Here is a 25451-nt window from a genome sequence, read left to right as displayed (position 1 = left end):
TCATTGGGCAAAGAACCACTTTAGTCACCCACTCTACGTAAGAGCTTATCTAAGCGTATCGTCAGCCTTCCAACTCTCTCCAACACTACAAATAGAGCCCTGACATGCGAAGGCAAAGCAATCCTCACAGCAGAGCTAAGCTTCACAAAAAAGAAAAAAAAAAAGAAAAATCCCAAACTCATTTACACTTTAGCATCAAAATCCAACCCAGAAACTCACAGGAATCAATGGCGACAGTGAAGAGAATCAAGCTTGGCTCACAAGGCTTGGAAGTTTCTGCTCAAGGCTTAGGCTGCATGGGGATGTCGGCCTTCTACGGCCCTCCAAAACCTGAACCTGAAATGATCGCTTTGATTCACCATGCTATCAACAGTGGCATCACATTTCTTGACACTTCTGATGTGTATGGACCTCACACCAACGAAACCATTCTAGGAAAGGTTCAATTTTTCTCTCTCTTTGTTTACTTTCTTGTGCGTTTAGCTGAGTTTCTTCAGGCTTGAGTTGATCATACGCCAACTGGGTATGGATAATGCACAGAGAATTTATGAAGTTTATGTTTTTATTTTGGTCTAATCACATATTTATCCATGAATCCATCTGGTTTGAAAAGGAAGTATAAAAAGGAAGATGGTGTGGTGATTTTTATGACGAATTCTTAATTTAGATGAGGTTCTTTGTCTTTGGACACACTCGCATCTTGACACTTTAGAAGCACAAGTGATTTGGGATGTCCATTCATATCAAACATCTCTTTTACACTTTTTCGACGGGGTATTTGTATAGTTTTGATTAATTTTTAAGCCATATATATTACAGTTTTGTGGAAGTTAGTGAAATCTTAATTTGATTTATGTTTTCACTGTGGCCTTGTATAGAATTTAGAACTTAATTGGTTTGCCCTTTGATGTGAATTTGGGCAGGCGTTGAAGGGAGGGATGAGAGAAAGAGTTGAATTGGCCACCAAATTTGGCGCCCGCTTTCAGGATGGCAAACTAGAAATTCGGGGCGATCCAGCTTACGTGAGGGCTGCCTGTGAGGGGAGCTTGCGTAGGCTAGGTGTTGATTGTATTGATCTTTATTACATACATCGGATTGACACTCGAGTCCCAATTGAAGTCACGGTTTGCCCCTTCTAATTAGCTCTTAATTACTTTGCTTGTTGATTAGTATTATCTATCATGTTTACACAAACATTCGGATATGGTACTCCTAAAATATTGTGTAGCTAATACCGCCGCCCACTGCAAATTATTATTTGTTTTGGACACAGTGTACATTACAATTTGCTTATAGGTTTCATAACTCAAAACATATCATGACAATTAATTTAAGACATACCCAACATCTGATTCTTGGATCTTTTCCTGTGTACTTTGAAAGATGGGGGAACTTAAAAAGCTAGTTGAGGAGGGAAAGGTAAAGTACATAGGTCTCTCTGAAGCATGTGCTTCAACAATTAGAAGAGCTCATGCTATTCATCCTATAACAGCTGTGCAGCTAGAATGGTCTTTATGGTCACGAGATGCAGAGAAAGAGATAATTCTTACTTGCAGGTAAGGCAATATTCCTACATTAATAAGGCTAATGAATTGCTTGCAATCCAATACAAATTAACCTGATGGATTCTTACTTCTCAGGGAACTTGGCATTGGCATTGTTGCATACGGTCCTCTAGGACAAGGATTCCTTTCATCAGGGCCTAAGTTGCTTGAAAACATTTCAAAGGATGACTTTAGACAAGTTTGTAACCATCAATTCAATTCTTAGTATCTAGAATGCACTACATATCACTACTGGAAGTATATATCAGCTTGAACAAGTAGGTCTTCGGTTGGAGTTTCATTTCAACAGCTTGATTCTTTTATCTATTAGGTGATAGCTTGAGCTAGTAATGGGTTGTGTCAAACCTATACATGTTGTGCCAAGGCTTGAGGCACAACAAACAATATGTAGGTCGTGCCTTTGTGGGGTTTTTGGCGAGTCAACCTACCTAAAATATATATTTTTTAATTTTAATTTATTTTTTGGGCCTTTCCATGAGGCCTCAACACTGCCTGCTTCATTCGCAAGCCTTGACATGTGTCCAAAATTTGTGGGTTTAACCAGCGCGTGAGCCATAACAACCTACTATTACCTATAGGTGACATTGCATTTTATTGATAACATTGTTCACTATTGTAATAATATTGTTTATCTTATCAATAGCCCTTTGATGATATTGTACATAAGTTCGATCTAAACATTATAAATTCAATTCAAGTTCAAGTCATAACCAGCTCGACTTGAATCCTCCACTAACTATGTGCAATCTAATGCTTGAACCCTTAAATAATTTTGTGTTAAATCTAAGTTATTTGCAAAAGTTAATTAATCAACTTTTTATAACCCCAAATTTTGCAGAACTTACCCAGGTTGCAAGCTGATAATCTTGAGCACAACAGGAAGTTGTTTGAGCGTGTTAATGAAATGGCAGAAAAGAAAGGATGTACCACATCACAGCTTGCTTTAGCCTGGGTTCATCACCAGGGAGATGATGTTTGTCCGATTCCTGGAACCACAAAAATCGACAACTTTAATCAGAATATTAAAGCGTTGTCTGTGAAACTTACTCCAGAAGAAATGGCTGAACTTGAATCCATTGCTTTGGTGGATGCTGTAAAGGGTGATAGAAATATTTATGGCCATGCTACTTACGACAACTCTGAAACCCCACCTCTATCTTCATGGAAAGCTTCTTAGAGCCATGGACTTACACAGTCCTTTCTGCACTTTTATTTTGTTGTGAGGAAGTGTATTTGTATGTTAAATTACTATGATTGATATGAAAAAAGGAAGAAAAATGTGATGCTATCGTTTCAAAATAAATAAAGGAAGATCAATGCAAGTTATAATAATAGTTTTGGTGATCTCTCATTGATGTTGTGGTTGTGTTCTCAATGGTTAACAGCTGATATTTTTGCAGGTTGATTACTCCTAAATTATTTTGAACTTTGTAACATTGGAAGTTTGGAGGGCTTGAGGTTGAATTAAATCTATAAAATTTGGTTGAAATTAAGATTCCTTGTAATGAATGATATTGTTAAAGAGATTATTAATGTCATGACAGAATAAATAGTATCATTGAATAAACACACTAATATTAGAATGGTTAAATTGGAATTTGATCTTAAGATTAACTTATTTGAATCAAATGATAGATTTTAATTAAGTCAATTTGAATCGAATAATCCCTAATTAAAGTTATAATCTTAATTGTATAATCACTATTTAAATAATTTATTTAAAAAAAGAATGATATTATATACAGTTATAATATATATTGATTTATATATCAATAATGATAATCATATAATTAAATATTAATTTATCTATTATAAAGCCAAAAAAAAATGTTGTCAACCAAAAATCCAAAATCGGTGGTATCACAAAAGATATTTAAGTAAAGCCTTCCTGCGTATCAACAAAACTTTATGAAGCCCTCACATATAGATCTCTCTGTCTCAGGTCCTCCGTACATTAACAGGCTAATAAAGATATATATTCATTGGTCAAAAGACTTATTTCCTCCCAAAACTTAGCATGTTGTCAAATTTATATCAATTAATCTTAAATATATTTACATTTTAATCAGTGGTCAAAAGACTACTAGTCTATTCAATCATATTAATCAGTGGTAAAAAAGACTTTTCCAGTAGTAGATATATATATATATATATATTTTAATATATTATAATGTGCTTTTTCAAACATGTGGGACCCAGTAATAAATGGTGGGATAAAAAATTTAATTTCAATTGACAAATTAATAGATGACACTTGTCCTGACAAATTTATTGTTGGGGAATTTTAATGCATTTAATGCTTGACCAATTGCATTCGATGCTTGACCATCACCACCACCCACGTGTTCCTTTTAATCTGGTGATCGCCCCCGCAGTAAAGTCGACGCCTTTTCCCGTCGACCACAGGAACGGAATCTGCCTAATACCGATGGCATCGGACGTTACAATGCAAGTTTTTTGCGGAGCCGTTTTCATTTTAATTTGTACGGTATATTAGTATACTTAGATGTATATAAGAGGACAATTTTACAGTGTTTACTTTCATAATCTATTCATATTTATAGTAGATTGGGGATTTTCTTTATGCTCAATCTTCTTGTTTTTCCAGGAACTCCGAGTTCTGAAGAAATAACGAGGAATAAATTATACAAACACTAGTTAATAGATATTTGCTATGTGTTCTAATTTGTCCCATGTGCATCAGAAGTGATACGCTACAATAGATCACTTGAGTTCATAAGTCGCACTCACTTTGTTTAACTAGAGTAACCAGCAAGCAGAATCCTATCCATTATATTCACTCAAGTGTCTAGTTTTGCAACTCCTGAAAATTCACCTTTGGAGTCTGCATTTCCTAAATTCAGATACGAATCACCTCTATACATCCTATCTTACGTAAAAATCCTAAATTCTTTTCATTTTTCTCTTTCTTTTTTGTGGTTAGTAATGGTGTTTAGTTAGTGGCAATCAATTCATTCCAACCAACAAGTCTTTGTTTCTTTTACTTTAGACATCACATTATCCGTAAGAGCTTATCTAAGCATATAGTCCAACCCAGACTCATTAACACTTTAGCATCAAAATCCAACCCAGAAACTCACAGGAATCAATGGCGATAGTGAAGAGAATCAAGCTTGGTTCACAAGGCTTGGAAGTTTCTGCTCAAGGCTTAGGCTGCATGGGGATGTCAGCCTTCTACGGCCCTCCAAAACCTGAGCCTGAAATGATCGCTTTGATTCACCGTGCCATCAACAGTGGCATCACATTTCTTGACACTTCTGATGTGTATGGACCTCACACCAACGAAATTCTTCTCGGAAAGGTTCAATTTTTCTCTCTCTTTCTTTACTTTCTTGTGCGTTTTCCTGAATTTCTTCAGGTTTGACTTGATCATATACCAACTGGGTATGGATAATGCACGGAGAATTTATGAAGTTCATGCTTTTATTTGGGTCTAATCGCGTATTTATCCATGAATCCATGTGGCTTGAACAGGAAGTACAAAGGGGTAGATGACATGGTGATTTTTATGACGAATTCTTAATTTAGATGTGGTTCTTTGTCTTTGGACACACATCTTGACAGTTCAAAAACTCAAGTGATTTGGGATGCCCATTTATACCAATCATCTCTTTTGTATTTTATCGATGAAGAATTTGTATAGTTTTGACGAATTTTTTAGGCATATATATTACAATTCTGGGGAGCTTAGTGAAAGTTTAATTTGGTTTATGCTTTCACTGTGGCATTGTATAGAATTTAAAAATTAATTAATTTGTCCTTTGATGTGAATTTGGGCAGGCTTTGACGGGAGGTATGAGAGAAAGAGTTGAATTGGCCACGAAATTTGGCATCGTCTATACAAATGGCATGATGGAAATACGAGGTGATCCAGCTTATGTGAGGTCTGCCTGTGAGGCGAGCTTGAAGCAGCTAGATGTTGATTGTATTGATCTTTACCATCAGCATCGGATTGACACTAGAGTTCCCATTGATGTCACGGTTTGTCTCTTGCAAAATTTTTACTCTGCAGTGTTGTTAGACCGAAATTCCTGTTTAGATTGTCATATGTGCCCATTATGCTTCTGTTATATCAATTCAACCAATTGAACAGCCGGCAGCTAACAGTGGTTACTTTTTAGTTTCTTACAAATTGATTGAATGAATGAACGATAATAACACTGAAAGGGGGTTCTTCATCTTACTCTTGTTTTATATTGGAAATTTATGGCACATACCCAAGCCTGATGTCTGTATAGGCTAGTGCCAATCTGGTAGAGATCTGCCCTGCAGTGAAGAATGCCTTTTATGTCTGTTTGTTGGTAAGACAAGGGAGATGATAAAATAATTACAACTATCACTAGGAGTAAACCGTCCATTCTAAGGGCACTCACAGCGTAGCATTTGTTAGACTGTGGGCACCAATTCGTGTCAAATTTGGTCGTATTTTTTAATGACACTAGCTGTTTGTTTACACCAACAGTCTGAGTGCCCTGCATATCAATGCTTTGCCTTTTCCCTACATTTTGATTTGTCCCTTATATGGATCACATTTTATAAAGAAGCTTAATAGCTTATAAACTAATTTTTTTCTTCTATTTCTTCTGTGCGTTCAAAGATCGGGGAACTCAATAAACTAGTTGAAGAGGGCAAAATAAAGTATACAGGTCCATCTGAAGCATTTGCTTCAACAATAAGACGAGCTCATGCTGTTCACCCGATAACAGCTGTGCAGTTGGAATGGTCCTTATGGTCGCGAGATGTGGAGGAAGAGATGGTTCCTACTTGCAGGTAAAGCATTAATGGGGCAAATTATTTGCTGAGAGTCAAAAAAAAAAAATGAAAAATTACCATATGATTTCTAATGCACTCCTGCTGATTTCTCAGCGAACTTGGCATTGGGATTGTTGCATACAACCCTCTTGAACGAGGGTTCTTTTCATCAGGGCCTAAATTGCTTGAAAACATCTCAAAAGATGACAATGGACGAATTGTAAATAACAATTCAGTTTTACATTAAACACACAGTACAACACTTTGTGCACGGCCGGGCTAGTGGGGAAAGGGCTGTAATACTACTGTTGTTATCATGTAACCTGTCCTCTAACACAACAAATTTTGTATTTCACCTTTTGCAGAATTATCCCAGGTTGCAGCCTGAAAATCTGGATCATAACAAAATGTTATTCGAGCGTGTTAATGAAATGGCAGTGAAGAAAGGGTGCACCGCATCACAGCTTGCGCTAGCCTGGGTTCATCACCAGGGAGACGATGTTTGTCCGATTCCTGGAACCACGAAGATTGAGAACTTTAATGAGAATATCAAAGCGTTGTCTGTGAAACTAACTCCAGAACAAATGGCTGAACTTGAATCCATTGCTGCAGCAGATGCTGTAAAGGGTGACCGATATATGAGTGGCTTCCCTACCCACTCATAACTAATAATATAAGTAACAAAAAATAAATTGAGTAATTTTTACCTACCTCAACCAAACACCCCATAAGGGTATTGATATTTGACATGTTATCATCATATTGTGTAATTTAATTAATTATTTTATCTTTAATTCAAAATAGTTTTATCACATAATAATACGTTAATTTGTTAATATTTATCTTTTATCAAATGATGTATTATTATTTTATACAGTAAATTTTGAATAATACTACATAAACTAATAATAAATATAATCACTATTATATATTCCAATGTTAGGATTAGGGTTGAGCTCGAGTTTCGTTTGAACTTAAGCTTGAATCGAACTTTTAACTAATTTGTTATTAAAACAATATTATTTTAATATACATTGATCAAAATAACGAAGTTTTGTATCAACATTTTTAGTTTATGGGCTTGACAAGCTAAACACCTTAAAGGTTGAGTTCAAAAATATTGAATTTTCAAGTTCAAGCTCATTTTGGCTTCGTTCGAACTAAACTCGAGCTTGAGCTCGAACAAGCTCGGTTTGATTCCAACCATAGTTAAAATTATTATTTATATTACCTGTCACATAACTATTGATAGTATAAAATTATCGAAATCTTTTATTATGTATATAAGTGATAAAAGATTATTTACTAAAATAATTTTTATCTATCCCAATGAAACACCTTATAAGGGTATTGATATTTAACATATCATCATGATATTGTATAATTTAATTATTTATTTAATTTTAATTAAAAATAATTTAATTACATAATAATATATTCTCTCGATCAATCTCTCCAATTATTAAATGAAGTATTATTGTTTATACATCAAACTTTGAATAATGTTACGTAAATTAATAATAACTGTAACTATTAACCCCTTCTAATAAATTTTAGTTTTAGTTTATTTTTAATTTAAATCCTTGCTAACAGATAGAAATAATAACTGTAATGCAAGAAACGTTGACCCTATATTTTTAAAACACCCCTAGGTCTTTGTTTCTTTCACTTTCGTCCCTGTGCTATCCGTAAGAGCATATCTAAGCATATCGTCATCCTCCCAACTCACTCAAAACACTATAAAAGGTGCCCTGCAATACAGAGACGAAGCAGTCCATACAACACAGCCCCATTTCGCAAAAATATCTCAAACTCTTTTACCCTTTAACTTCAAAATTCAACCCAGAAACTCACAGGAATCAATGGCCACAGTGAAGAGAATCAAGCTTGGCTCACAAGGCCTGGAAGTTTCAGCTCAAGGCTTAGGCTGCCTGGGGATGACAGGCTTCAACGGCCCTCCAAAACCTGAGCCTGAAATGATCGCTTTGATTCACCATGCCATCAACAGTGGCTTCACTTTTCTTGACACTTCTGATTTCTATGGACCTCACACCAACGAAATTCTTCTTGGAAAGGTTCAATATTTTTCTCTCTTCCCTTACTTTCTTGTGAGTTTTTTTGAGTTTCTTGAGGCTTGAATTGATCATACATCAAGTGGGTGTGAATAATCAACAGAGAATTTTATAAAGTTTATGTTTTTATTTTGTTCGAATCGCATATTTATCCATGAATCCATCTGGTTTTAAAATGAAGTACAAAAAGGTGGATTTTGGGAAGATGTATACGATGATTTCATAATTTAGATGAGGTTCTTGATGAATTTTTAAGCCATATATAACAATTCTGGGGAAGTTACTGAAATCTTAATTTGGTTCATGTTTTCATTGTGGTCTTGTATAGGGTTTAATACTTAACTGTTACGCCCGTTGATGTGAATTTGGGCAGGCTTTGAAGGAAGGGATGAGAGAAAGAGTTGAATTGGCCACTAAATTTGGTATCAACTTTGCAGATGGCAAGAGGGAAATACACGGCGATCCGGCTTATGTGATGGCTGCCTGTGAGGCTAGCTTGAAGCGGCTAGATGTCGATTGTATCGATCTTTACTATCAACATAGGATTGACAGTAAAGCTCCCATTGAAGTCACGGTTTGCTCCATGCAAGACCTTTCTTCTGCTTGTTGATTAGTGCTATTAGTCTGAAATTCATGTTTAGATTATTATTTGTGCACATTATGTCGCTGTTAAATCAATTTAACCAATCGAATGGCCTGCAGCTAACGAGGTTTCCTTTTAAGATGCTTTCAAATTGATTGAATGAATGAGTGTAGTAACACTGATAGGGGGTTCTTCCTCATTCTAGTGTTCTATATTGAAAATGTGGCAAGCATTTGTGTCCTGTGAACCGGAGAATACTGGTACTCTTTTTGGGCTAGTGTCAATACAGTAGAGATCCGGTCTGAAACGAAGAATACCTTTTATTTCTGTCTTTTGGTAAAACAGCAGAGATGTTTATGTTGTTTAAGTTCAAGAGGGGCTCGGAGTCGTTACTGGTAGCATCTGAAATCACAGTGTAATTTTTGCCGGACTGTGAGCATCAGTGATTGAATTAGGCTGAATTTTTTATGAAACTATTGTTTGTTTACGCTAATAGTCTGAGTTCCCTGCATTGCAATACGCTGCATTTTTCATAAATTTTGCTTTGTTCCTTGTATGGCTCACATCAGCTAAAAAAGCAAGCTCATACACTAATTTTTTGCTTCATTTCTTCTGCATGTTCAAAGATTGGGGAACTCAAAAAACTTGTTGAAGAGGGCAAAATAAAGTATATAGGTCTATCTGAAGCATCTGCTTCAACAATTAGACGAGCTTATGCTGTTCATCTAATAACAGCTGTGCAGTTGGAATGGTCCTTATGGTCACGAGATGTGGAGGAAGAGATAGTTCCTACTTGCAGGTAAGGCATTAATGGGACTAGGTCAAATAAAAACGAGATAATAATAAATAAAAAATTAAAAAAAATTTCTAATGTAAACCTATGGATTTCTCAGAGAACTTGGCATTGGGATTGTTGCATACAGTCCTCTCGGACGAGGATTCTTTTCATCAGGGGCTAAGTTGCTCGAAAATATTTCGAAAGATGATTTTAGACGGGTTCGTAGACAACAATACAATTTTTAGTAGTTGTATTGTATTCAACACATGTTGTAGCACGATCTCACTTTGTGCAGTGCAAACTTTATGTTTCAACTTTTGCAGCATTTGCCCAGGTTGCAGCCTGAAAATCTGGAACATAACAAAAAGTTATTCGACCTAGTTAATGAAATGGCAGCGAAGAAAGGATGCACCACATCACAGCTTGCACTAGCCTGGGTTCATCACCAGGGAGATGATGTATGTCCGATTCCTGGAACCACCAAGATCAAAAACTTCAATGAAAATATCAAAGCGTTGTCTGTGAAACTAACTCCAGAAGAAATGGTTGAATTTGAATCCATTGCTGCAGCAGATGCTGTAAAGGGTGACCGATATGTGAGTGGCTTCGCTACATACAAGAACTCAGAAACTCCACCGCTGTCTTCGTGGAAAGCTTCGTAAGGCTATGGATTCTGCACTTTTATGTTGTTGTGAGGATGAGCATTTGTAGGTTAAATTACTTTGTTTGATATGAAGAAGAAAAAAAAAAAGTTGAGTGGGATGTGGTTGTTTCAAACTAAATAAAGGAAGATTGGTGCAAGTTTTAAGAATTGTTTTGGTGATCTCTCAATCATGTTTTGGTTGACTTCTCCATGGTTAATACCATTCAAATATTATTTTAAAATGCATTTGATTGCATCTAATACGTTATAGGAAAGGAATCTTTTACGTACATAACATATATTTTACTATATCCTACACAAGTTCAACATAGGGCATTTATACGAACGGGCACCAGTAGGTTAGCTATGTTGCTTGCACGCAAGCCATATGACGTATTCACCTGTCATGGGCGAAATTGTCGTCGTTTTCTTTCTCCAAAAAGCCAAAGTCTGCAGCGTTTGAAGAAGAAAAGAAGAAAGAAGAAGAAGAAGAAGAATTCCGTCACTGTTTGGAAAAAAAGAGAAAAGAAAATAAAGAATTTTTGACATGCGTTTAGTTGCTTTTGGGAGCTAGGATATGGAGCATGCATCAACACATGTTACAATGCACCTACATCTTTTAGAACAAAATCTTAGCCATCAACTATGGATTCTTGGGTTCGCTAAGTGAATAAAGTGTGTTCTTAGGAGATTTTAGGTGATTATATGCATAAATTAACTTATCGTCTTAAATAACAATTACATAAATGTTTTTTGTATTTTTAATTTTTAATTGATAAATTGTATGAATTAATATAATCACATTAAAAGTATAAACAATACAAATTGTAATTGGAGACCAATGGACGAAATGTCCCAGCCTTGAGGATGTCGAACCGATTGATGAGACGCCTCGGTTTAAATTAATAAGAAATTATAATTTTACTAGATATATGGTTATGATGTTAGTAACATCTAAGATGGATGCTTGAAATTGAGGAATAAGAGGTAAAAGGTATCTGAGATTGATGTTCTCTAACACAATGGTGTAAGAGGCACCTCTGACGGGTGTCCAATTAAATGCGCCAGGGACGCACGTGACGGTGAGACTCCGTTGAAAATACCTATGGGAAACCTTGAATTTTTTATAAAAGTCTACTGAGTTTTACAACTCATATATTTATTTGGGTATTGCAAGTAGGAAAAACAATGGGGCAGGTGGGGAGGCGAGTGGGTCAACACATTGATGCTATGCTTTGGGCTAAAATTATTTTATTTCTATTTCATTCATTGTTATGATAATAATTTACTTCATGTAATTTATGTATTTTAGGATTGTTATTTTATTTACAATTACTGAAGTTATCTTGGGACAATTTGGCACACTTTATTTTTATTTTTATTTTTTTTAGGGATACTTCATGAGCAACCAATTGTATTCTATTATCATTCTTTAATTAAAAAATAATAATAAAATAAAATACCTAAATATATATATAAATAATGATAATTACTGCTAGGGGTTTGTTCCTGAAAAAGGTTGTTACAGCTCGGCTCTGAGATCCTTTGAGATTCATTAATACTGAGAGACCACCTTGTCCTCCTTCCCTAAAGTCTCATCTCATCTACTCTGATAATAAAACCAATCCAATTCAGACTATTTTTTGCAATTCTTAGTCATTTTGGTTGTAGCAAAGTGCTAAAATTAATCCAACAATTATGTCTTCATGTATCATTTCCTCTGAATTTAATCATCACATTCATTGGGAGAATGTTAAAAAGGGAACTAATGGCATGCTTCAATATGCAGGAGTTGTGGTTGCCACTATCTTATGTTTCCTGCATACTGTTATTCAAAATTTGAACTTTAGCACCTTAGTCCTATCCAAATATATATTATGTTATTGTTATTATCCTCCTACTTAAATCTTCTTAATAATTAACACAAAAAGTAAAATTTAATTGTTTAGTAACTCTATCATATTATGCCGCACTAAAATGTTGTATTGCATTTGCATCTGTCAATTATCATTTTATACTTAAATTTTTGTTCCTTGAATAGGGATGACAACTTGACTATAAAAATAAAGTCCCTACCCTATCCTGTATGATATGAGGAGGGTATTATTTGACACAAGTAGGAGATAAGGACATAAACAACCCTAGAAAAAAAAGGGATAGATATAATTTTGTCTCACTCTATCCTTGCATCAAAACTAATTTTATAGCATAATTTACGAAATATCCATTATAATTTTAATTATTTATGATAATGTCATTACTATTATAATACTTAAGTAGAGGGGTCTAGAAGGGGTGAGGTTGGAGAGACAATTATTTCTACAACTAAAGGACAAGGATTCCCCATAGGAGGGACAAGGATGTGTTCCACCTTGTAGGGATGTGTATATGTGTTCCACCTTGTAGGGATGTGTATAGCCATCCTTGCCTCTCCCGTCTCCATTGTCATCTATCTTTGCCTCATAATATATTAATAGAAATGAAAACTTTCCAATATTGGTAAGTATGACACCCTTAAGTTTGAAAGGGTTATTTTTTCATCCGTCAATCAAAGTTACTTAGTTTTAACAATTGAAAGGTATCCATGGTATTTTATCTTTGAAGTTTAAATTTCATTATAATTGAAAGTCATTTTATAATCACTCTACATTTTTTTGTAGGACCTTATACATGCCAACATATTGCCTTTTAAACGAAATGATCATTGATTCCAATGGTAACATTATCATTAAAAAACTTCCCAATAATTAATTATATGCAAGCAAGCACTTCTTCTCAAAGTTTGAAAAATTAATATTTCACCCCTAGGGTTTCATTTCTTCCCCTCCATTCTTCGACAATCGTTCTCTGGCCAACCACCCATTTGTCGACACACCCTCTCGCATTCTAGACGATGATACAATGATGAAGCTGCCACGAATGAGACAAATTGTGACTCTTCGTTAAAATCTATTTCCCCCAAATCCATTGTGTGATGGATCTCAGCTAATAAAAATGTCTCCTAAGCATCTCTGTTGCTTTCTTGGTTGAATCTAAATGTCTCCCAAGCATCTCCATCATGCTTCTAGCCGAATCAAGGGTTTAGGGTTCGTCATCGCTACAAATTTGAATCGAAGTGTTGTTGTCACGTTACTATGGTAGCTTCGTCGTCACGTCGTTGTCTAGGGTGTGAGAGGGTGCATCAGTAGATAGGAGGTTGGCTGGAGATAGGTCGCTAGAGAATGAAGGGGAAGAAATGAAACCCTGGGGGTGAAATATTAACTTTTCAAACCTTGAAATAAGGGTAGAATATTAGTTTTTCAAATCTGGGGGGTGAAAGTTAGGGTCTTAGGGTTAGTGATAAAATGACAATTTTATTCTAACCTATAACTAAAAATTCTAATAGAAATTAACCCATGAATGGGTATTTGAGTTTTTGATCTAGCGTGGATATTCATTTGTATTTGCATCAAAACTTGAGTGGAAAATAGTCCTTTGCCTTATATATATATATATATGTTGCACGTGATAATGTTGACTCTTAAGCATGTGCCATGTGAAAAGATCTATGGCTCGAAGTGGGATTAAAATTTTCTGGTATTTTTCTAACATGTGCATAAGTCTTTCTTTGTTAAATAATATTTGAGTGTATAATATATAAACTCTTCTAACTGTGCAAAATAATAATATGACAGTGTTTACGTTGTTGATTCTCTCCATCCCTCTCCTCTCTGCCTACACTTGAGCCTCTTCTAGTCCACCTTCTTTTTCAGTTTTCTTTATTTTTATACTCAAACCAGATCGTTTGATTTTTCACTTCTGTCCTTTTCCCTTATTTCAGACAAAAGAAAAAAAATTGTGGTTTTTTTTTCAAAAAAAGAATTCTGTTTCAATATTTCTGATTTCTTTAAAAATTAAAAAAAATTATTTCTCTTATTTGATGCTAAAAAATTGTTAATTTTGGCAATTGTCCTGTGATTACCTTTGTTTGAATTATTTCCAATTGTTTTACTTCTCTTTCATTTTTCAAACTTGAAAAAGAAAATGGTTGATGTTGCCAGAAGTGTTGAGGGTGCGGTGAATCCTGTCCTTCGAGTTGGGCAGTGGTTAGCTGCTCCGATTTGAGTCACAATACTCAACACCAAATTAGCTTTCTCTGTTTGTCGCCATTTTCATTTATTTTTTGTAGAAACAAGAAACAAAAAAGAGACACTTATTATGATACCCTTAGATAAATCTCACATCGACAAAACACATAAGAGATACTAGGTTTGTCTGTATTCTATCTATATATCTCACATCGGTTAGTGGTGGAAAAATTTAATTAATTAAATAATCTGTGAGCTTCTTAAACTGTTAAAATGTATTTTGGGTTACAAAATCCAAAAACAAAACTATAATGGATTGTGTATTCAAAGTGAATAATATCTTGATAGTTGATTAGGTTATTGGACCAAAGATGTCACACTCGGGTACATAGACGAGGGATGTTACACTTATAGGGTACATGGCATCTCATATTCTAGAGATCATCTTAACCTCTGCGCAAGGTTTGAAGTTGCCTTCTACAAGCAAGCGAAATTCTCTTTTGTATGTAAGAGTGGGAGCAAATGACACAATAGATAAAGAAGCATCAATTAATTGTTTTACTTCTCTTTTGTATTTTTTGTTGGCCCCCATTTTGATGTATTATATTAATATTATCAACATCTTATATCGATGGGATTATCAATCGATCACGTCGTGCTCTGTGCTACACCTACACAAATGACAGTGCTAAGCTAATTAAGGATAATGGTCCTCACTTCCTAAGTAAATGTTTTTATGAGCTTGAAAAGATAAAAGTAGTAATAAAGAGAATAGAAACACTTTTGTTGATGAATGGGTTTACAATGGATAAATGGAGACAAAGACCTCTCATTTCTAACCATTTAAGATTCCGGAGACCTCCCAATCAACTCTAATGGCTACCCATAGCCTAAGTTGCTTAAAAGACAATAATTTTCTTGTGTCTCTTATTACTCTTGTTGTTGCCCTTTTATTCCTTCATAACCTAAAATCTTATTCTAATTCAAACTTATTAAATTATTTGATTCTTTCTGACTAATTCAATCCTAATATTATCATAATCTTTAATTTAGATTTTAATTTCATTATATCCTGATCCTGTCATAATCTTATCATAATCGTATCATAATCTTTAATTATTATTTCAATTGAATTATTATTTCAATTGCATTATTTTCTAATCCTATCATTAAGTAATTATAATTTCTAGTTGCTTGTCCCTTTACTTGGATGGCCCTAACTCATTCGTTTCTTTGCGTTGAGACTGGCCATGAAAGTTGCCTAAGGATTATTATATTACAACTTGACCGACAAAATCAGGTGGATTATCAAATTTTCAATTATTTATTTGATTATTATTATTTATATAGAGAAAATTGTTGGGTTTTTTCTTTTGCATTGTTCTCGATGTACACATCTTTGTTTTGCATAATCTTTGTTTATACTTGTTTGTATTTGATGATTGTTTATTTTTCTGAACAAAGTAGTTGGTTCGTTGCCCCAAGGTGTTAGATTTTGTTTGTATTTAATTATTGAATATTTTAATGAAAAAAATAGTTGGTAAATCAATTGAATTTAGTGAAATTTTCACAGATAAATCATTCACAATAAAGTCAAAAGTAATCGGATCGTGTTCACTATAATCTATTTTCATCATTTTCATCATTTTCATCATTCACAAATCATTTAGTGAATTTTTTTCTTTTTACAATTCCTAGTATTTGGAATGCAGCACATATCACTGCTGGAAATATATATGAGCTCGAATGGTTTCTTCTTCAATTTGGAGTTCCAATTTAGCAATTTAATTTATTTGTTTATTAAGTGATAACTAAACCTAACAATAGGTTGTGTCATACTGGTCTATGTCGTCCTAGGTCTGGGGCACAACTAACAACATGAAAGGTTGTGCTTTTGTAGACTTTTTGCGAGTCGGCCTGCCTAAAATATATTTTTTTAATTATAAATTTTTTGTGTGGGTCTTCTCATGAGGTCTCGACACGGCTTGCTTTATTTGCACACCTTGACATTTACCCAAATGTTGTGGGTCTAGCCGACTTGTGAGCCGAAGCAATCTACTGCCACCTCTAAGTGATATTATCTATTGCATCAATGACATTGGTCACTTCTATAACAATATTATTTATCCTGTCAATAACACTTGAATGATATTGTACATAAACTTGAATTGAACATTATAAATTCAATTCGAATTTGAGTCATAATCAGCTCGACTTGAATCCTCCACTAACTATGTGCAATCTAATGCTTGAACCCTTAAATAATTTTGAGTTAAATCTAAGTTATTTGCAAAAGTTAATTAATCAACTTTTATAACCCCAAATTTTGCAGAACTTACCCAGGTTGCAACTTGATAATCTTGAGCACAACAAGAAGTTGTTTGAGCGTGTTATTGAAATGGCAGAAAAGAAAGGATGTACCACATCACAGCTTGCTTTAGCCTGGGTTCATCACCAGGGAGATGATGTTTGTCCGATTCCTGGAACCACAAAGATTGGCAACTTTAATCAGAATATTAAAGCGTTATCTGTGAAATTGACTCCTGAAGAAATGGCTGAACTTGAATCCATTGCTTCGGCGGATGCTGTAAAGGGTCATAGAGATATGTATAGCTTTGCTACTTACAACAACTCCGAAACCCCACCGCTATCTTCATGGAAAGTTTCTTAGAGTCATGGACTTACACGGTCCTTTCTGCACTTTTATTTTGTTGTGAGGAAGTGTATTTGTATGTTAAATTACTATGATTGATACGAAAAAAGAAGAAAAATGTGATTCTATTGCTTCAAATTAAGTAAAGGAAGATCAATGGAAGTTATAATAATAGTTTTGGATCTCTCATTGAAGTTGTGGTTGAGTTCTCAATGGTCAACAGTAAATATCTTTGCACGTTGACTACTCCTAAATTATTTTGAACTTTGTAACAATTGACGTTTGGGGGAATTAATTTCAAATTAAATCTATAAAGTTTGGTTCAAATTAGAGTTCAAGCTCATCCGAGTTAGTATCATTGATGAATTGTCGATGGAATGAATAATACTGTCAAAGAGATTATTAGTGTTATAGACAAAATAAATAATATTATTGGCACACAAATCTATTTCAATGATAAATTCAAATTGAGTCAACTTGGATTGGATCACCTCTAATTGAATTCACAATCTTAATTGTACAATCACTACTTAAATAATATATTTAAAACACGAATGATACTATATACAGATATAATAAATATCAATAATAATGTGACGTATGATTGGGTGTTAATATATTTACTATAAGTCAAAGCCAACAAAAATATAATGTCTACCAAAAATCCAAAACCGATGGTATCACAAAAAGTGTTTAATTGAATAGTAATATTATACGTACTTATTTTAAGTATACAAATAAGTATATATTTATATATGTATTAATATGATTAAATATTATTTTATCTTTAATTTAAAATTACTTAATTATATAATAATATACATAAATATATATATATTTATATATTCAAAATATGTACATCTAACTTTATCCTTAACCAAAACCTTTCTATATAGCAACAAAACTTTGTGAGATCCTCACATATTTCTCTTCCATGGGAGCTCATTGATTCTCAAGTCCTATATTTATACGCTAATAGAGATGTACAGTTATAAATTATAGGGCTGGATTTGAATCGAGCTCGTTTGAGCTCGAGCTCACACTCAATTTGAATAAGCCCAAAACGAGTTAACTCTATACAAGCTCGATCGAGTTTAAGCTCGAGCTCGAGCTACTTGTCAAATTTTATAATTAAAAATTTTAATACAAAACGACATCGTTTTGACTAATATGTATTAAAACAACATCGTTTTAATAATGAAATAGTTAAAAATTCAATCTTAAAACAAGTCGAACTGAATTCGAACTATGTTTGATGAACTCGAACTCTGTTATATACAAATTAAACCAAACTCAAACTCAAACGAATTTAAGCTTGACTCGGTTCAACTCGAATTCAACCCTAATTAATGGTCCAAAAGACTTACTTACACCCAAAGTTTACTATATTGTCAAACGTATTGTAGCTAATTTTAGGTAATCCAAATGTTTATTCAGTTAGATTTTCTTTGTGGGATTAAGAAAAGTTATATTTGTTATATTTTTAATAAATTATAATGTGCTTTTTCAAAGATAAGGGACCCGATAATAAATGGTGAGACAAAAAATTAATTTCCATTGACGAATCAACAGATGACACTTGTCGTGACAAATTTAATATTGGGAGATTTTTTTTTATTTAATGTTTGACCAAATGCATTTGGTGCTTGACCATCACCACCACCCACGTAATCCTTTTAGTCTGGTGATCGCCTCGGCAGTAAAGTCGACGCCTTTTCCCGTTAACCAGAGGAATGAAATCTACCTAATACCGACGGCATCGGACGTTACAATGCAAGATTTTTGCGGAGCCGTTTGCGGGTTCTGTTACTTCACGTTTCGTCGATGGTGGGCTACAATTTGCCGTACGCCTGGATCCATAACTCCACGACGCAATGTCCGGTGTTGGGCTATATGGGTGGAGCTGGGCTGCAGTCATTGAAGCCGCTGAACGGTGACTTGGGTGTGGACGGGATGATAAGCGTAATAGCCCACGAGCTTGTTGAGCTGTCGGACGAATCCGCTGGCTGGTGCATGCATGGTACGCTGGAGAGGATCCGACGAATCCAACGGAGATAGGAGACTTGTCTGAAGGGCTGTAAGGGACAGGTGGCGGTGGAGGGTATATCGGTCAAGTGATGAAAGATAAAGAAGGACGGACTTTCAATATGAATGGGAGGAGAGGCAGGATGTTTTTGGTTAAGTGGATTTTAAGTTATTGGAGACTTAAATAAAATGAAAGAAAAGGAGTCTCACATCTAATAAATTTGAATAAAGTGATATATAAGTGTATAGATTAGACCTTCATATAAACTAATTGATTTTATGTAATATGAGTTTCAATCTTCACATTTGTAAATTAATATATATTTCTAACATAGTATCAGAATGCTAGTCAAATGACAGACCTAATACTCTAAGTATTTCTGGATACAATTGACAATATATCCAACTAAAAATTGGTTAAGTCAGGGGTATTAGAGACTTAAATAAAAAGAAAGAAAAGGAATCTCATATCTAATAAACTTGAATAAAGTATGATTTAAGAAAATCAAATAAATAAAAAAGAAATAAATTGATTTTACACAGATAAAATCAATCAAGCTGAATGACAAGTCTTTTAGGTTAAATACTGGTAGGAAGAACTTCAACAAACCTTCGATAATGCATCTAATTGGATTAGTAACACCAAAAAAGTTAAGACAAATTTGAAACCCATGAAAACAAACAACAATAAAGCAGAAATACTTGATATATTACATAGAAAACCCAACACAAAAAATCCACGGTAGAGATTGGAGAAAATTTCATTATATATGAGAAATATTACAAAATGAAAAAGATATTTAATTTGTTTCTCTGTCAAAGCTCATAAGTTTAGCAATCTCTAATTTTGTGGCACACACTCACCCATTTTATATTAATTTTTAACACAATTTTTATATATCAACTCTAGTTAATAGATATTTGCTATGTGTTCTAATTTGTCTCATGTCTATTAGATATGATGCGTGTGATACAATAGAGCACTTGAGTTCATAAGTCGCACTCACTTTGTTTGATTAGAGTAACCAACAAATAGGATCCTAACCATTGTATTCACTTAAATGTGTAATTTTGTTACTTCTGAAAATTCACCTTTGGAGTTTGCACTTCCTAAATTCAGATACCAATCACCTCTATAAATCCTATAATGTTTTGTTTCAAACTATAAGGGCATAGCTGTAAATCTTTAGTTAAGGATGCATGAGTCATTATTTTTGCAAGTAAGGGCAGTTCTGTCATTTTGCTGGGTTTTCACTCATTTTAACCTAAGTATATAAGCTTCTTTTACTGTGAACTACATAATATAGAAAGGAAAAGGGCATGAGACTATTGTGTATTTTTTCTTCTCTGGTTTCTTGCATCTATCAACTGTTGTGAAAAAGTTTTGGCTTCCTGAGTTTGATTGACGACATCTCTCAGGTGAAGTCAGGTTCTCTTTGACTTTGTTTTTACCTTGTATATGGTTTGTATACCGTATGGTTATACAAAGGTTGAGATCTGTGTGTTTATAGTCTGTAATCAAACTTGATAAATAGTGGATTTGACTAGAGGAACACCTCTGCCTTGGATGTAAGATTTCTTTTATGAAATTCGAACTAAGTATATTGTGTTGTAATTATTTCTAGTTTTTTGCTTTGATATTGTTTGGATCTGAATATCTTGGGATTCAAATCTATAAATCTATAACAAGTGGTATTAGCGCCACTAAAGATCTTTTGATCTATGTTCTTTGACCTATTTTTTTATTATATTAGGTCGTTTGTTTATATCTTGAGATGTTTTTGGCTTTCGTGCTCTTTAGTATGTTCTGGTGAAATATACATGTTGAGTCTCTTGATATATTTGAATATTTTTTGGAAAGATTGTGTTCTTCCTACTGGTACATTATTTTTTGGTACTGTTGTGCATTCTTTTGGTCTTTATAGGATTAAAGAAACTAAAAGAAAAAAGAAAAGAACATAATGGGGTCAACAAGACTGGAAATATAGCTATTTACTGGAAAAAATGATTTTAATATTTTGGGGAAAAAAATGAGGGCTATTTTGGTGCATAAAAAATGTGTAAAAGCCTTAAAGGCTGTTGATGTTTTACCTTTTGATATGACAAATTCTCAGAAGGCTGAGGTACTTGAAACTGCCTATAACTTGCTTATTTTATATCTTTCTGATAATATTTTAAAACACGTAGATGATGTTAATACTGTTGCAAAACTATGATTGAAACTTGAGTCTCTTTATATTACTAAATCTTTGACTAATCAAATTTATTCGAAAGAGCAACTTTTTGGTTTTAAAATAGATTTAGGAAAAACTTTGGAAGAAAATTTAGATGAGTTCAATAAAATTACAATTAATCTAGCTAATATAGAAGAAAATATTTTAGACGAAAATCAAGCTATTATTATTTTGAACTTATTGCCTGAAACTTTTAAAGATGTAAAAGTTGCTATCAAATATGGTAGAAAGTCTCTTTCTTTAGAAGATCTCTTATGGGCTCTTAAGTCAAAAGATTTAGAAATGAAGGTAGAAAAGAAAGCCATAGGTGAAAGTTTGTTGGTTAAGGGCAGAGCAGAAAAGAAAACTCAACAAAAAGATAAAAGAAATAATAGATCTAAATCTAGGTCTAAAAGAGTTTGTTGGAATTGTCATAAAGAAGGTCATATGAAAAAAAATTACCCTAAAAGAAAGAAAATAAATTTTCCTTCCAATAATGAGAAACATGAGTTTGTAAATCTACTTGATGGTTATGACAATGTCGAAGTATTGGTATTATCTAAGGGGTTATCTAGAGAAGAATGGGTTTTAGATTAATGATGCATTTATCACATGACACTAAAAAAGATCGGTTATTTAGATTTAAAACATATAAATGGGGAAAAAGTCTTAATAGGTAATGATGATGTATAGAGGTTACTGGTATAGGTGCAATAAAACTGAAACTTGTTGATGGTTATGTTAAAATTCTCAATGATGTTAGATTAGTTCCCAAATTAAGAAGAAACCTAATTTCTTTAGGTTTGTTAGATTCCAATGGCTACTCTTATAAGTATGAAAAATGTGTGCTTAAAATAATGAAAGGAGCTTTAGTAGTAATGAGAGCTAAACTAATAAATAGGTTATACATTTTATAGGGAACAGTTGTAAGTGACTCAATGTCTTTTAAACCTGATAAGGTGGATGAAACTCTTTTGTGTCACAAAAGGCTATGACACATTAGTTTCTTGGGCTTAGAAGAACTTTGTAAACAAAACTTGATTAATTCTGAAAGAATTTTTACACTAGAGTTTTGTGAGAATTGTGTCTTAGGGAAGTCTCAAAGGCTGAAGTTTGTAACTGCCATTCACAGATCAAAGAATATTCTTGATTATGTACATTCAGATTTGTGGGGTTCTCCTCAGGTACCTAGTTTTCTGTCTAATACTCATTATTTTATAACCTTTGTGGATGATTTTTCAAGAAGAGCGTGGGTTTATTTTTAAAGAATAAAGATCAAGCTTTGAATTCTTTAAAGAATGGAAAACTCTTGTTGAAAATTAAACTAATAAAAAAATTAAAGGTTTTGAGAATAGACAATGGTCTTTAATTTTGTAATAAACAGTATATTGAATTCTATAAGCAATTTTTAATAAACAGACACTCTTCAGTAAAATGGTCTTGTAGAAAGAATGAATAAAACCGTTCTGAATAAGGTAAGATGCATGTTAGCTGACTCAAGATTGAGTCAGAAAATCTAGGTCGAAGTAATTGTTACTAGTTATTACTTAATAAATAGATCACCTTCTTCTACTATTAATTTTAAAACTCCTATTGAATTGTGGTTTGACATACCACTAAAATTAAATCACTTAAGACCTTTTGGATGTCTTGTTTATATCCATATGAATCAAGATAAGTTGAACCCTAAAGCTTTAAAAGTTGTTTTCTTAGGAGACCCTACAAGGACTAAGGGTTATAAAGTCTGGTTAATTGATGAGTTAAAATATATGATTAGCAGGGATGTTGTGTTTAATGAATTTGTTGTTTATAAAGATCTATTTATCTCTAAGCAATCTCAGTCTAAGCAGGTTTATATTGAGGTGGAGAATTTTGACTTAAGTAAATCTGACAGTTTTGAGTTAAGTGATGGACTTGGTTTGGGCTCAAATCCAATTCATGCTTCAAAGTATGAAGATAAAGGTTTGAACCAACAACCATCATAGAGTCAGAGTTAAAGTACATTTTGATAAAGGTTTAAACAATAATGTACATTTTGATCTTTTTGATAATCAATTGGCTAGAGATAAGTCTTGAAAAACTATTAAATTACCATCTAGATATACTCATGCAGATCTCATATCATATGCATTTAATATAGGTGATTGTATTGAATTGAATGAACCTTTAAATTTCAAACAAGCCTATATGAGTAAACACAAAAAAGAATGGTTAAATGTCATGCAAGCTGAGATAGATTCCCTGTATAAAAATAACACATGGATTCTTCTTAAAAGACCTGTAAATAAAAAGATTATAGGTTGTAAATAGGTTTTTAAAAGAAAACTTACTCCTCCAGGCTTTGGAAATGGAAGTTTTAAGATTAGAGTTATTGCAAAAGGTTTTTCCAAAGTAGAAAGAATTGACTATCATTAGATTTTTTCACCTGTAGTTAACCATACATCAATAAAACTTATTTTATCTGTTATGGTGTTATTTGATTTAGAACTTGAACAACTAAATGTTATTATTGCATTTCTTCATGGTAACTTAAAAGAGCATATCTATATGGGAGCTTATTTCAAATTAATGTTTGCATTACATGATTTACCTATTGATGAATCTAAATATATGAAAAAGATTCCTTATGCAAATGTGGTAGGTAGTCTAATGTATGTTATGATAGGATCCAGGCTTGATATTGCTTATGCAATCAGTTTGGTGAGTAGGTTTATGGGAAAACCTTGTAAAGCATGCTGGAATGTCGTTAAATAGGTGTTGAGATATTTTAAAGGTTCATGTGATTTTCGTCTCGTATATACTGCATCTAATACTAACAGTTTACTTGTTAAAAGATACTAAAATTCAGGTTATGTTACAGATTTAAACAAAAGAAGGTCTCTAACTGGATATATTTTCACATATGGTGATAATGTAATAAGTTGAAAGAGTTGTCTTCAACATATTGTTGCTTTGTTTACAACAGAAGCTTAGTATGTTGTATTAACAGACGCTACTAAGGAAGCTCTATGGCTGAAAGGTATAATAGAAGAGTTGGGGTTGAGTTGTGGTACTCCTGTGATATACTGTGACTCACAAAGTGCAATACATCTGTCTAGAAATAGTGCTTTTTATGAAAGAACAAAGTATATAGATGTTAGGTAGCATTTTATAAGGGAAGTTTTGTCTAAAGGTCAGGTAATTCTGGAGAAATTTGCTTTAAAGGTCAATCTTGCTGATATTTTGACAAAGGTTGTTCCAATAAACAAGTTTAAGATTGCCTTAGAATTGTTACATGTTGGAAGTGTGAGTCTGTTTATTTTTTTTCTTTTGCAAAGGTGTTTTTTACTAGTTGAATTCATGTTTTTTGAGTCTTATAGTTTTCAACAAGGTGGAGTTTGTAATGTTTTGTTTCAAACTATAAGGGCATAACTGTAAATCTTTAGTTAAGGATGCATGAGTCATTATTTTTGTAAGTAAAGGCAGTTCTATCATTTTGTTGGGTTTTCACTCATTTTAACCTACTTATATAAACTTTTTTTACTGTGAACTGCATAATATAAAGAGGAAAAGGGCATAAGGCTACTGTGTATTTTTCCTTCTCTGGTTTCTTACATCTGTCGGCTATTGTGAAAAAGTTTTGGCTTTTTGAGTTCGATTAACGACAACTCTCTGCTGAAGTCAAGTTCTCTTTGACTTTGTTTTTATCTTGTATATGGTTTGTCTATTGTTTGGTTGTACAAAGGTTGGGATGTCAGTTTCGTTTTTCGTTTCCATGTAACTGTTTCATGCAGTAACTTCCCATGCATCATGGTCTGTAACTCTCATGCCATAACTCCACACCTTTTTCGGAGCATTCTTGATGGTAGAATGCTGATTTTTAAGGTGACAAAGAAGGTCCCTAGGTGAGCTCTTTTCTGAAATACATACACTATTATATGAGAAAAAGAATTCCCCTGGAAGACAAAAAGTTTACAAACAATTTCCAGAGGATTATTTTAGTTTTTGGTTAGTGATTATTTTGACAAAAAGTTTACTCAAATCGTCAAGCAATGACCGGAGGTTAGTGATTAATATTCCGCAAATTTTAGTTTTTGGTT

General features: G+C 33.4%; 2 protein-coding genes across 6 annotated transcripts; both read left to right on the top strand.

Moving 5' to 3' along the window:
• Positions 1-17152, top strand: LOC123208313 (probable aldo-keto reductase 2). Of its 4 annotated transcripts, XM_044625745.1 has the most exons (6): positions 102-440; positions 924-1124; positions 1384-1556; positions 1641-1743; positions 2404-2781; positions 2845-2916. In XM_044625745.1, the coding sequence occupies exons 1-5, from the start codon at positions 105-107 to the stop codon at positions 2740-2742; spliced, it is 1152 nt and encodes a 383-aa protein (XP_044481680.1). In that variant the 5' UTR covers positions 102-104; the 3' UTR covers positions 2743-2781; positions 2845-2916. The 4 variants fall into 4 exon arrangements, with proteins under 4 accessions (XP_044481681.1, XP_044481680.1, XP_044481683.1 ...); XM_044625746.1 differs by lacking the exons at positions 2404-2781; positions 2845-2916 and adding an exon at positions 16814-17152 and having other exon boundaries at positions 1-440; XM_044625748.1 differs by lacking the exons at positions 102-440; positions 924-1124; positions 1384-1556; ... (1 more) ...; positions 2404-2781; positions 2845-2916 and adding exons at positions 8088-8413; positions 8784-8984; positions 9620-9792; positions 9887-9989; positions 10095-10602.
• On the top strand, positions 3913-6989 carry LOC123208319 (auxin-induced protein PCNT115-like). Of its 2 annotated transcripts, none has more exons than XM_044625756.1 (4): positions 3913-4887; positions 5367-5567; positions 6184-6356; positions 6453-6826. In XM_044625756.1, exons 1-4 carry the CDS (start codon positions 4675-4677, stop codon positions 6583-6585), a joined length of 720 nt encoding a protein of 239 aa, XP_044481691.1. In that variant the 5' UTR covers positions 3913-4674; the 3' UTR covers positions 6586-6826. The 2 variants fall into 2 exon arrangements, with proteins under 2 accessions (XP_044481691.1, XP_044481692.1); XM_044625757.1 differs by having other exon boundaries at positions 3917-4887; positions 6704-6989.
• Positions 17153-25451: the final 8299 nt, after the last annotated feature.

Source organism: Mangifera indica, chromosome 2 (assembly GCF_011075055.1).
Source record: "Mangifera indica cultivar Alphonso chromosome 2, CATAS_Mindica_2.1, whole genome shotgun sequence".
In the NCBI taxonomy this organism is placed as follows: domain Eukaryota; kingdom Viridiplantae; phylum Streptophyta; class Magnoliopsida; order Sapindales; family Anacardiaceae; genus Mangifera; species Mangifera indica.
This window is presented reverse-complemented; position numbering and strand designations above follow the sequence as displayed.

Coding starts and splice junctions, on each gene's coding strand:
- LOC123208313 (XM_044625746.1), top strand. CDS start 105: ATGCGAAGGCAAAGCAATCCTCACAGCAGAGCTAAGCTTCACAAAAAA. Junction 441..923: donor ACGAAACCATTCTAGGAAAG/GTTCAATTTTTC, acceptor GAATTTGGGCAG/GCGTTGAAGGGAGGGATGAG. Junction 1,744..16,813: donor CAAAGGATGACTTTAGACAA/GTTTGTAACCAT, acceptor CAAATTTTGCAG/AACTTACCCAGGTTGCAACT.
- LOC123208319 (XM_044625756.1), top strand. CDS start 4,675: ATGGCGATAGTGAAGAGAATCAAGCTTGGTTCACAAGGCTTGGAAGTT. Junction 5,568..6,183: donor GAGTTCCCATTGATGTCACG/GTTTGTCTCTTG, acceptor GTGCGTTCAAAG/ATCGGGGAACTCAATAAACT. Junction 6,357..6,452: donor GAGATGGTTCCTACTTGCAG/GTAAAGCATTAA, acceptor CTGATTTCTCAG/CGAACTTGGCATTGGGATTG.